At 31.5% G+C, this 13,261-nt stretch overlaps 1 protein-coding gene across 1 annotated transcript; it reads right to left on the bottom strand.

Annotated features, from left to right (window-relative positions):
* Positions 1-8,454: 8,454 nt before the first annotated feature.
* Positions 8,455-12,920, bottom strand: LOC132706177 (nucleoporin SEH1). Its single transcript, XM_060677351.1, has 6 exons — positions 12,659-12,920; positions 12,447-12,603; positions 12,031-12,289; positions 11,745-11,978; positions 8,796-8,953; positions 8,455-8,743 (listed from the first exon to the last, which is right to left on the bottom strand). The coding sequence occupies exons 1-6, from the start codon at positions 12,767-12,769 to the stop codon at positions 8,562-8,564; spliced, it is 1,101 nt and encodes a 366-aa protein (XP_060533334.1). The 5' UTR covers positions 12,770-12,920; the 3' UTR covers positions 8,455-8,561.
* Positions 12,921-13,261: the final 341 nt, after the last annotated feature.

A 13,261-nucleotide genomic window follows, 5' to 3' on the forward strand; every position in this document is an offset into this window, starting at 1 on the left:
GTTTTAATTATTATTTAAATATAATTTTGCCAGTTTAGTTAATCATACCTAAAAATGATTTTGGTGTTGATGCTGACTGGACTTTTTTCGCTACATCTCATGGGAAAGGAGCGTGTGATGGCTTAGCAGGGAGTGTAAAAATACAAGCTTTGCGTGATAAAAACAACTACATAACACCCCCACTTTCCTTTTTTCAGTGGGTCCAAAGTTCTTTTTAAAAAAATACCAACCACGACTCGAATGCTTAACTACAATAAGAAATACTCGCCAATTTCCTTATTACAAACCATTGGAAAAATTTTCGCTAGAATGCAGGCTCGTTTCAGAGGATGAAAAAGAATTTATTTAAAAAAAAACAAGTTTAAAAAAAAATTAAATGACAAATTTACAATTTAATTATTTAAGCTTCTTTGTTCTATTCAGTATGTTATGATTGTTAATATTGTTAAAAAAATAAAATTTTATTAATAATAATTATAATAAAATAAATAATAATAAAAATTGTTTTATAATAATATTTTGCATTATTATTTTAAATTATCACCTTCAATGCAGTTCGAGACGCTGGGCACAGTGGCGCTTCCACAGCGCTCGGCGCCAGCCGCGCTGTCATAAATAAAATCATTTTCTTTAAGCTTAAAGTTAAATGTGTAAAGCATGTGACCGATAAAAAAAATGTTTTTTTTTGCCAAGAAATCAGTTAAATTTTCATTTGTTAACTTAAAAGTTAGTTAACAATACGAAAATAAACAAATAATTTTAAGTCGTTTACATATTCTTAAAGTATAGACATTTGACCATGGATGCCGAAAATTTCATAAATTTATCTCTTACGGTTGATTTTTAATCCATTTTTTAATTAAAAGTGCTTAAAATTGTCATTATAAAAAAAATGTTAAAATCAAAATTTTAAAAAACCATTTGAGGGATCAATTTTCCATCATGAGTACTATATATAGATTAATTTTTTATGATCAAGTGGTAAATGGGGGGTCCACGTGACGTGATCCTCAGATAACACGCAAACACGTAAACAAACCAACCCATTCGAATGACAAATTCATTGACGTCATCAATTATCGAACAAACGTCAAACATCGGCTAAAATTCTATCATTTTCACTCCATCCAATTTTCATCCGAAAACGTTTTATTATGTTTTAAGAACTGAGGTTATTAAGGTTAATTGCTTTAAACAATTCAAATATTATCGCGTCCTAATGCTTAAACAACACCTGAATTTCAAATCCATAAATAAATCCCTTCAAGCCGGGATCACATTTTGTCGCACGTGCGGTCCAGATAGGCAACGGGCAGCGAGACTTTGGACCGTTTTATTTATTGCTCATTTCATTTAACCCCCTCTACGACAAACGTGATGAATGTACGGCCATGTATTGCAGTCAATGCAAGGGAGGACAGCTTTATTGGCAGGCCACCGACCAATGTTTCCAACTTTAAAGCTAATTTTATACGAAACATATTGTTAAAGCAGTCTCCGGACGGGCGGGGGTTTTATTTCGAGTAAATTGGACAAATTCGTAACGAGGAAAATAAAGGAATTCCTCGGATTTTTAAAATAAAATATGAGCGCGGACGTAAACGAAAGGAGAAATGGAAGTGCTTCCGTTTCAAATGGCAATTGCCCCCGTAAATGGACAAGACACGTGTATTGTCGAGCTTATGCCGACATTTTAAATCACTCTCATGTCGACTTTGCCGAGTTCGGACCATGGAGGAAACTAATAAAAAAGAAAGTTGAAGACTCCCTAATAAATGTGGACTACCCAAAAGTGAACCCGCCGCTTTCTCGGGCCACAACATACGTCAAGTGAAAAGCGCCATTTTGAGCATTTTAATTTGGCCGCGGACGATTATAACGTGTGAAGGAACTACGGGGTTCAAATCGAAATTGTCCAGGTGTAAAAAATCAAATAATTCAAGAGTAACACGTTTTTTACAAGGAAGATCCCTCGAGACGCATTTGCTTGGCTTCTTCGCCAGGTTGACACACTCGACAAGATAGGCCATCAAAAATTGTCGATTAGGCTTGAATAGGTCGGGCTGGAGGCCGATTTGGCCAGGTTGACCAGCCTTATATTAATGACAAAAAAGGAATTTTTTTACATGACATCCGGTGAACCACAAGGCATTCATCTTGAGTCTTTGTTTTTTTATAACCATAAAATGTAATACCTAGGGGTCAGAATCCATGCAAGATTCAAAAATACTAACAGCAATGTTGTCAGATTTGTTACTTTTACGTTGCACTTCTTAATTTTGTTATTTTAAATGGAACGCCATATTTATTTTTATTGCATTGCATTTAGTAAGGTCTGATAATTTCAAAATGTTCAAAATTGTAAATGTACAGCAGTGTTGTTAGAAATTTTAGAAGTGTTTGAACATTAGCATTTTTCAATTCTGCATGTTCAGAAAACCTCAGGTACCGAAATTCGTAGCTCCAGCTTTGGCAGCATTAGAGATATTTAAACGTTCCCGTACTTTTCACTGAAAAGGCGGTGTTGCCGAAGCTCATTAATTAATAGAAACATATTTTTAAAATTATGAGACCTTACTAAATCTGACATGAGCAATAACAATATGTAAGGTAAAAGTGGCAAATCTGGCAACATTGCTGATAGGATTTTTTAAAGGTATTATTGAATTTTATTATATCGGTACTTTTTACTAACTACTCTTCGCCTATTACTTGAAAATATACACCAAGTAACTCAATAGATTTTAAAAATCCGAAATCTTTTCCTGCACTGTACTATGCGTTCGTTCACAGTAAACTTAACATATTCTATTAAAATTTAAAGATCTAACTCATCAAAACAAACAAACCTGTTAATGCTCCTAAGAATACCAAGACAGAACGCAAGATACAGGGCTCTATTTGAACTCGAACAGAATTCTCCAATCATAAGACTACAAAATATATTTAATTTTCATAAATATTTTCATGATATCTATATTTTTGTTGCTCCTATTCAATGTTTTAGATGTCGAATGAAAAATTTTCTCGGATATAATGCGATATAGGACCCTAATTTAAATATATATATATATATATATATATATATATATATATATATATATATATATATATATATATATATATATATATATATATATATATATATATATATATATATATATATATATGTGTTACACCATAATTTTGTGTTGATAATTACTAAAGTTTAGATTTACTTGTGACCCTTTCCATGTAAGATACAAAGGGGATGTTTTTTGGTGCATTGTACTGTATAAAACTAACGATAAAATAAAACTAAAAAAACTAACGTAACCTTGGATAGCGGAAAATTTAAATTTCAATTGGTATTCAAGTAAAAAAGCTTTTTTTAACAGAACACGGCATATTTTATAAAAATTTTAAATACCCCTTTAAAAGAAGAATCCAAGGATATATATAAAATTTCTATATATCGGTCTCTAATTAACTATTATTAGCGAATATCTTCGGGGTTACACTGCATATTAACTTTTAAGAAAATAATACTTTTTCAGGCAGTATTCAAAATCGGAATATTTTTATCAAATACGCGGTGTTACTCCTATCAATTTTTATTACTCAAACAGTCCATATTTATTTAAATTTTCGAAAAGAATTTTAGACGAATCCGATGATATATATGAACATGGATCTGAGCAACACCGTTTTAAATTTATTGACGATTTTCAAATTTTATTAAAAATGTACTTAAAATACTGTAAAAATTACACATTATTTTATTTTCAAGACACTAACATTTCACAAATCTTTTCAAAAATAAAATAGTTAATTCTATATTAAATTTTTCACATGTTTTGAATAATGCATATGCATTTGAATATAGCATTTATAGCATCTAATATATATTTACTCGCATTCAATTGCTTAATCGCATCCCGAATTTGTTATCGCAAAGCACCTTATATGCAGTTATTTATGTACATTATCTCTTTTAAAGTTTCCCACCAAAAAATCCGGGCTCCTTTTCTGCCAGATAGCGTCATTGTACCCAATCCATTGTCTAAAATTTCCATTTAAAAATTTCGCAATTCGATGATAAGTTACCAAATTAAATTTGGATGTTCTATTTCAGGAATAGTATTCCGAATAAGATGCTTAATATGATTTCTTAATAAATCTAAAAATAGCACTGCTGTCAATACCACACTACACTTTAACCGATGTTCTACGTATGTGTATCAAATTCACACAGTTTATCTTCAGAGCTCCAGCAATGCATATTTTTTCAGTTTTGTAATGTTTGTTGTTGTAAACATCGATTCATGATTAAATTAATCAAATTAAATTGAAATGATTAAATGAAATGATGTTTATTTATAATAAAGAATTAATATAATATCTAAAACTATTGAAATAACCAGATACATACTCAAAAAATATTAGAATTAAGCCAGAAAGCTAAGCAATTTAATTAATTCGTCATTAAAAGGGCTATCCAAAAATGAAAAAATATACAGGGTGTTTGATTTACAAAAATTGAGAGAAGTAACATTTTGCGAAATATCATGATCAAACATATTTCAATTTTGAATATTGCCTAAGAAAAAGTATTATTTTCTAAAACATGTTAAACAGAGAAATGTTTTAAAAACTAATTAAATAACAAAAACATTTCCCACATAACCTGAATCCCGAACGCTAATAACAGTGTATTAGTCCGATACTTAGATATTTACACATATATCGTTTTATTCGTATTTAAAAATGTAATAAAATACATTTAAAAAATTGTAACTTCATTTGACCACCCTGTATGTAATTAAGTGAGAATTGAAATAATATAAAAGAAACAAAGATCGTTTTACTAGAAATAGCTTTTGTTTTCAAACTATTTTCATAATACTCATAGATTTCGAGATAAGATATAAGCTTCTTAAACCGGCCACCCTGTATAGTGTATAATATAGTAAAAAGGTACGTGTTCCAAGAATTGTATTCCCTGGTAATTTGTACTATGATTGTATTGTCCCAGTCATATTCTGTGGTTTCCTTTGGTGGCCTCTAGGGCTAAGAAGCCAAGATGAGTGTTCTTTTAATTTGTAATTAGTTAATCCACTTTGTGAATTAAGATATTGATTTTTATTTAGGACTAGATAAGTTCTTAATATTACATACATTGTCTCCCATTTTAAATAACAAAGTTGGCTTTTTGCCGCTTACGTGACTCAACTCTGCTTTTTCAAGAAATGAAAAAAACAAAAATGTTATAGCTAAGATACGGGTGATTTTGAAAATTTTTCATTTTTGGACACCTTTTGTAGCTCGGTTACGCGTAGACTTATCAAAAAGGTGAAAACTGTTATGGATAGGGTTTTTTACAAGTGGCGTAGTCAATTTTCCTGTGAAACTCACAAATTTTGATATATCAACTAGACTGCTGTTTTTTCAATGGAACACCCTATACATCTTTTATTATTAATCATTTCAAATACAGAGCAAATATCCATAAGTTTGTAGATTTTTATGAGTAACAAATAGAAAATACGTTTTTTTTTTCATAAATTACATAATTTATTTGAAAAAGTTAATATCATGGCAAAATAAACTTATGTGTGTGCAAAATTAAATGCTAATTAACCTTTTCCAATTCTAGGCTAACATGAGTGAAAGCAGCAGAAAGAGATGGCAGAAATTAAATTCTTAATTGTGAAACGTCATACGACTCATAAAAAAATAAAATTAAAACTTTGAATCTGAAATAAATCTTATGTTATTACAAACCTTATAAAATTATGTTAATTATTAATGAAACTTAATTTTAAATTGATAATTAAAATTAAACACTTTGTGTCTATAGCAGAGTGTTAAAAAAAACAAGTTTAAACAGTTGAGTCAAAATTAAAAATAAGTGAAAGCAATAAGTTTAGTCAACAGCAATGTTGTCAGATTTCGCAATGATTTACAGTTACAGTTCTAGTAACCTTTCACTTCTAAAGTTTCCTATATTCAAAAACCTCCAAAATTCTAAGATTTTTTATTAAATTGATATTAATTTGTCAAAATTAATTTTACATGTTGCAGTTTTGGAGATATTCATTATATTACAAAATTTTAGATTATAAAAAGCGATATTGTAGTACCTTGGGTAATTAATAGAAACAAAATTTTCAAATTATGAGACTTTACTCAATTTGACTTGCGCATGTTGAATGTATGAGTGCAGAACGCAATTAATTTGCTTTGTGTTAAAGAAGTCTACATTATCTGATACGAGTGTTTTAGTTATTGTCACATAGATGGGACTACATGTATTGTTTTATAATAATACCTCTCTTTGGCCTACCTGACTAGAAAAAACACGCGGTGGAATGGCTGACCAAGTAGTTTAAGTGTAGAATGAATTTTGTCAGTTTTCTTATACAAAATTCCAATATTGAATACATCATTCTTAAATAAAACGCTTCAGTGTGTGTTATTAAATCCACATAATTTGAGAGCGCAAACAAAAATAAATTGGACTTTCCATTTAAAATAATAATAAAATAATAAAATTATGACGTGTAAAGTAAAAGTGGTAAATCTGTATATTCAAAAAACCGCAGGTATGGAATTTCATCGTTCCAGACTTGGCAGTTTTGGAGATATTTAAACGTGCTCGTACTTTTTACTAACCCGGTACCTATAATGACGCTAAAAAGGATTTGAATTATTGAAAACGGAATCTTAATTATAGGAAACAATATCTTAAAGAATAAAAATCCTTTCGGTGTTCAATTTTACTATACAACAACCACTTTCATTTTGCATTTATGAGTATACGGATGGGGCTTTGTTATGGCAATAGTTTCTCAGAAAATTCTAGATCTTGTTGAATGTTCTGGGAAAACGAGCCATACTCTTGGCAAAGAGTATAAGATAGAGTTGAAGGCTCCCATTAGTGACAATGTTAAAAAGCGTACACGAGTTTCAACGCCCTCTAGTGTGTCCACTCACTCATGAAAATAGAAAACGCGCGGGACGTTAGGTTCAATTCAATTTAAATTTTGAAAGGTAAAATGTAAAAAAAATATATTTCGCAAGGGAGAGGAAGTTGATATAGAAATGTTCAAAGCTTAGACAAAGAGCCAAAATATAATTCTTGTCGTAATTACATGCAGTAGGTAGAAATAAGTGTCTCTATTTGGTAACTTTTAGTTTTCCAATTAGCTGCAATTTCTTACACGATAAACCTCAATAGATTGAAAGTTTAATCTTCACGTCTAAATCTATAGGCAAGATAATTAAAGTGGAGCATGTTATTAACTATTCTGGAAAATTAATAAAGTAATACGTTCCTTGTGTTCGTATTTATTGTTTTTTATTCGGAAAAATTTAACAAATTTACGTTTTCATTAAAAGGCACTAAATCATTAAAGCATTAAAATACAAGGTGTTGCATTTGGCGTAATGTGCATGGGAAACGAATTGTTTTTTTTTTATTCCAGGAAATATTACAGTTATGCTTAGTTGAAATCTATCTAACGAATTGAACGATATTTTTTATGTATTACGAAATATACACTAAATCTTAGTTATAATAGGAGAGCATCATTACGCGGATATAAATAGGTTTGAAACGATACCTACCGCGTCCTCTACGTTCGAAAGGGCGAAAGTAAAACACAGCTCAAAATATTGCCATTAGAGAGCGTCACAGTAACCTGCCGAGATTGACAATTCCATCGAGGAATACGGTGCGTATAGTTTTAAGTTATTTTTTGGTTGCAAATAAAGGTTTGTGAAAGAATCTATAAAGGCACAACAATATAAAATCGTTCGTAAATCAATCAGAGTTGATCTGAAATTATCAACCGCACTATAACGCAGTCCATCTAGAATTAATTAAAAAAAGTTTTACTTTTATGGTAAAGAAAATCACTACCAAACTGCAAATGTTATTTAAATAACTTAATGAGACTATGGACTATGGGAAATGGACCATTCATCACCGAGGTTAGTTTTAAGTTATATTTAAATTTCAATTCTGAACACCTCTGCTTTTAAAATGTTTATCATTTTTAATTATGCTTAGGACACAATTGTTCGGTTCATGTTTTAAGTTCAAAAATGAAAGAGAAACTAAAAAACTCATTGCGAATTTCATACTTACTTACGCACGGAGTTTTTCATAAAATATAAAAGGGACAGTTTCATATGAGGACAATTTTTCTATTTTCAATAATTTCGTGGGTCAATCGGATAACTATAGCAGTTTAGCGACACAGTGCAGCTGGTTGCCATTTGCCGACCACAGTTAAAATTTCTTCAACTACTAAATAAGTCAACTGTAAATAAAGTAAAAGAAAAAGTAGATTTTATATTTGTGAATTAGTAATGGATTAGACTATTTTTTGCGTTTGCACTCCCAGGATTTTGGAAAGTTTAATTTCTGTCCTTGAATCAAAAAACACTAGAAAGGGCATTAAATAAAATGTCACTGAAGTTTTGGTAATTTTTGTACTACCGCACTGTACGAAAACTACATTTTAATATAAAAAAATAATACTTAATCTCTAATTTATTTTTTAAATGGTCCTCATTTAGTACCAAGTATCTCTCGCCTGTGAAATCGCCCCTAGTTTTATGTATCTTGCTGTTTGGGACGCGACAGATGCCACAGTTCCGGCTGAAGCTGGAGAAACAGAAGCTGCCGCTTCTGTTACCACTGGAGCTCCGTCTCCTTTCAAAGCTGTCACTGGTTTCCATGAATTAAGGTAGTTCACTGAAAAAGTAAATAAAATATGATAAAACACAAACAATTAAAAATATGTTACTTTTAAACATTCTAACGCATCCGTCATCACCGCTTGACGCGAGGATTGTGCCAGTAACATTCCAGCATACTCGCCAAACTGTAGAGTTGTGATCATCAAACTGCGCCACAGTCTGAATATCCAATTTTGTACCACCAGTTTGGGCATTTTGTTCATCCCTACAAGAGTTTACTTTGTTTAAGTGCATTTTTGCAAAATCAATTTTTAATAATTATTATTGTAGTCTACATGCAATATATTTTTTTCATGGTCTTTTAGATTGTTGTCCATAATTGCAAAATCCTGTACATAATCGAAAAAATGCCTGAAATGAAAGCTATAACACCGGGTGGTATCCCGCGTTTCCCGGTTCTAAAATTTTGCCGATCGGTTAAATAGTTCTTGAGAAAATCATATTTTTCTGTAAAAAAAATTTTCATAAATTTTTAAAAAATATTTGGCGATACTTGATTACGCTCAAATTTTACTGTTTAGATGTGGGTACGGACTTTACTTCTTTGCCAAATTTAAAGCCGATAGCTACATGATATGACGTTTTTATGACGTATAGCACGGAATAGCCCGAACATCCTGTACAATGTGTGAAAATTTTAAATACTTTTTAGCTGACTATACGAGCTATATAGCCATGTGAAAAAAACTGACAACAGAATCACCGCCTTCTAGTTATGGTCAATTATCATTACAAAGGGACTCCAAGTTCTTTGCAAATTACCGACGCATTCTGTACATTTTTAAAAAATTATCAAGAGTAAAGATTTTTTGTCCGTCGTTTGGTTCACGAATTTTTTCGATCGTACATACCGTTTTTGAGAAATTATTTTTTTTCGAGACCCTGCAAATGCGGTTTTTAAATTTTTAAAAATACCCCCCGCCATTTCAATGGGTTCCGTTAGGGAACTAAACTCTATATTTGCGCCAATTTTGAAACCGATAGCTAAAAATTTCGGACACTTATGGTGTTTCATAGCGATGTACGAAAAACAGAGGAAAATCGCAAAAAAATGATGGACGCCACTCGTGGACCGTTTCAAAGGAGAAAAGTCTCAGCGCACTGGCTTAAGTCGTTCGGAAGTTATTCGCGTTTTTAAGGTGCGTCGACGGAGAACGGGCAGACAAAATAAAAAATATATATTTTCGACGCCGATTATTTGTGTTCCAAATGTTCAAAAACCTCCAAAATTCTGAATGTTTTAGTTTGTTTCCATTACACGTTCTCCAAGAATGGGACTGGTCTAGATTCTACCATACACACAACTTAGAGCATGTCTGGACGATTTTGGTAGATATCTGAATGACCCAGACAAAAAAATCTAGTGAGCTCACATCTGGGGATGAGGCGGCTATTCTAAAACGCCGCGTTTTCTAATCAATCACTCTGAAAACTGACGCTTCAGAAACTGCACGACGCCTCGTGAATAATGGGGGGAGCACCAGAGTTCTTGTAAATTCCTATTTAGTTGCACCACGGTAAGTACTATGCGGTCCCTAATAAGCTCCAAATACTCAATGAAAAAAGGACCAAGATGGTATTACCCAATTATTATCTGGACCATTCGAGCAAAAAGTAACTTCGTCGCTGAGTAAAATTTTCGTGAAAAATACGGATTTCAATTTATATTGTCATGATTTTGACGAATTCGGTATGGCGTTAATTTATTTTTCTTCAAAACTGATCTCTCTGATTGCTAACAAATTTCGGTATTTATAGCTAACCGATTGGTGCTTACTGTCGGATTTTCCTCTATTTGCAATAGGACATCTAATTGTTTTTTTCACTTGTAGCACTTTTTGGCCATCCTGCGCTGGGTAAACTTTTTACCGGTACTGATTATTAAACAAAATAAATAAGAACTAAAAGTTCAGATTTTCACGAAATTATATATTTTACATGACAATTTTTTGGACAACACTGTGTCTTTATCAAATATAATATTTACAAACTAACTGTTACTATATATACCGAAAAAAGAAAAAAAAACTACTAGGTACTACACCTCATTTTTTGAAACATTCTATATAATTTAATTGTATTTTTTAGTAATTTCTTTTTAAGGAATTCATTTAAAGAATTAACATGTGACATGATCTACCTATTTAGGTATCATCTCACCTTTTCCTTTATTTATCATGTCAGTGCCTATTACCAAGAGCAAAAAGAGGAAACAACGTTAAAAAACGGCATGCACCAAAATATCAAGAAAATTATTTATACATTTTCTCAAGGCCTACTAGACCAAAACATCGAAAATTTATTAAACACTCTTTTTTGTGATTTAAACATATTGTGTCATACATCGTTGTATTCGTAATAAAAAATGCTCTTTAATACATGGTATAGTTATTTCATGAACCATATGAAAAATAAAGTTGATGATTTCGGCGAAACAAAAGTGGGGCCTACTTAAAATCACTCAACACTATCTTATAGAGATCAAAAAGTGGCAAGGAGAAAATGACATTTAATTTTTTATATCTTAAAATATTACAAAAAAAAACGAAATCAACAATTTTTGATTTTTTTGGGCTTATCTTCGAAAGTGATGGGAATGTTTTAGATTTTTCAACAACACCTTTAATTTTTTTAATTTAACCACACTGTATATATAATATAATAATTTATACAAAATCACTAGGTGTGAAAGTTTCATCTTTCACCTTTCCTAAGCTAGTATTGATGATTGAAACTTGGTTTCCCTTACAGTCATATACTTATAATTTATTAGTATGTATTTTAAAAAATGGTGCAGTATTGGTCTTTCCAAACACATAAATTTTCACCACTTTTAAAGTTGATCCGTGTTCCAAATTTGGAGAACATTATTTTATTAATTCTCCAGGACACTCAATGCTAGAAGCTTTCGATACTAAAAATTTTGTTTGGTAATCCTAGCGCAACCTCGATTTTAACTAACATCAACCCTAATCATAAGTAAAAATAATACTTACTCCACGGGTGTTAAATTCAATATTCTGACATCTTTGGTAGCTACTCCTAAAATGTGAAAACTCCTTCCCAGATTGGGAGAAAACGCTATATCATGCACGGCATCTGTAATACTACTAACAGATTCTAGTTTTATCCATCTTCTTGAATTTTCGCTGTATTCATAGATAAATACTTTCCCACCTAAAGACGGATTGGCCTCATCACTACCTACAGCTATCATCTGAGGGTGTAACCTTAAAAAGATTGTTATTGCATTTCTATAATCTTTGAAACATTTTTAGTTACTTAGATAAACTGGGATTCCATGAAAGGCAACTTAGTGACAGTTTGCATTGTATTTCATGTTGCAAGGTCCACTGACTCAAATTCATAACATCTGGAGCTTCATAAATCCTTATAATTCCTTCGGCAGAGCATGTTGCCAACTGCAGTCCTTGATTTTTTGGCCCAAACTTAACATCAGTGACAGATGTTCTAGAGTCAACCAAATTTGTTCGTCTGACCCAATGCCTAGTGCCTCTTTTGCCTGGTCCAGGGTCTCCAACTAAAAATATGTATAAATATTAAAGAAAAGTTAAGTGAGGTAAGTTAAAGTTTAACATCACTGTCAGTGAAAATATTTTTTATATATTTTTCAAATGCTGGATCAATGCTCCTTATGCATAATATAGGTTTAAAGCTGCTTTAAGTTAAAAAGAAACCTATTTCTTCCCAAACAGCGGCCGTGCGATCAAACGAACAAGTGGCCAGCACTTGCCCAAATTCCGGATGAGCCCAGGTAACTTTCCAAACAGCCCCGCTGTGCGCTTTCCAGCTGCAAGTTAGCGTCCATTTTCCTTCCTTATTTTGATCCCAAACCTGAAATTAAAATTTCAAAAAACTCTATTCGAAAACCTGCAACTATCTACAATACTTTAACAAAATGATCGGTAGAACATGTGGCCATGCGAGTACCATAATAATCGTAAGCCACATCGTTGATAAGGTCTTTGTGTTCTGCATTAATTTCTTGTGCCTCATACATAATTATATCAAAATGCGAAAGAAAATAAATATCAAAAACTTAAACCAATTTGTGTTTATAAAATTTTTAACCAAAACAAGAACTTTTATAATTTCAGCAGGGATCTTCCTTATTACTGGTTGAACATCTGTGCCACAATCATTTGTCTACCCACCTCTCGTCTAGGGTATTTTCTTCTTTTAATTTTAGAATCTAGTTTGGCCATTCATTCAAGTAAATTTTTTAATATGGTCTTCATGCATTCGTATCCTTTCTCCCTTATCGTTGCGACCGTATTGGGTTGCGTTTTCGTTATTATTTGGTTAATAAGTTAATAAATAAGTAGCATTCGTTTTACAAACTGAATTGTTAAGCTAGGATTAAATCTAAGTGGAAAAATCTAGTTGGAAATTATTTAGTTAAAACTTTGTGCAACTTGTATCCAAGTGTATAAGGTAAAAGATATTTAAAAAGTTTATTTGAGTTACTGCTATTTTCTAGTTCAAAAATTTA

The sequence above is a fragment of the Cylas formicarius genome, unplaced genomic scaffold, assembly GCF_029955315.1.
Source record: "Cylas formicarius isolate icCylForm1 unplaced genomic scaffold, icCylForm1.1 PGA_scaffold_10__41_contigs__length_53128322, whole genome shotgun sequence".
In the NCBI taxonomy this organism is placed as follows: domain Eukaryota; kingdom Metazoa; phylum Arthropoda; class Insecta; order Coleoptera; family Brentidae; genus Cylas; species Cylas formicarius.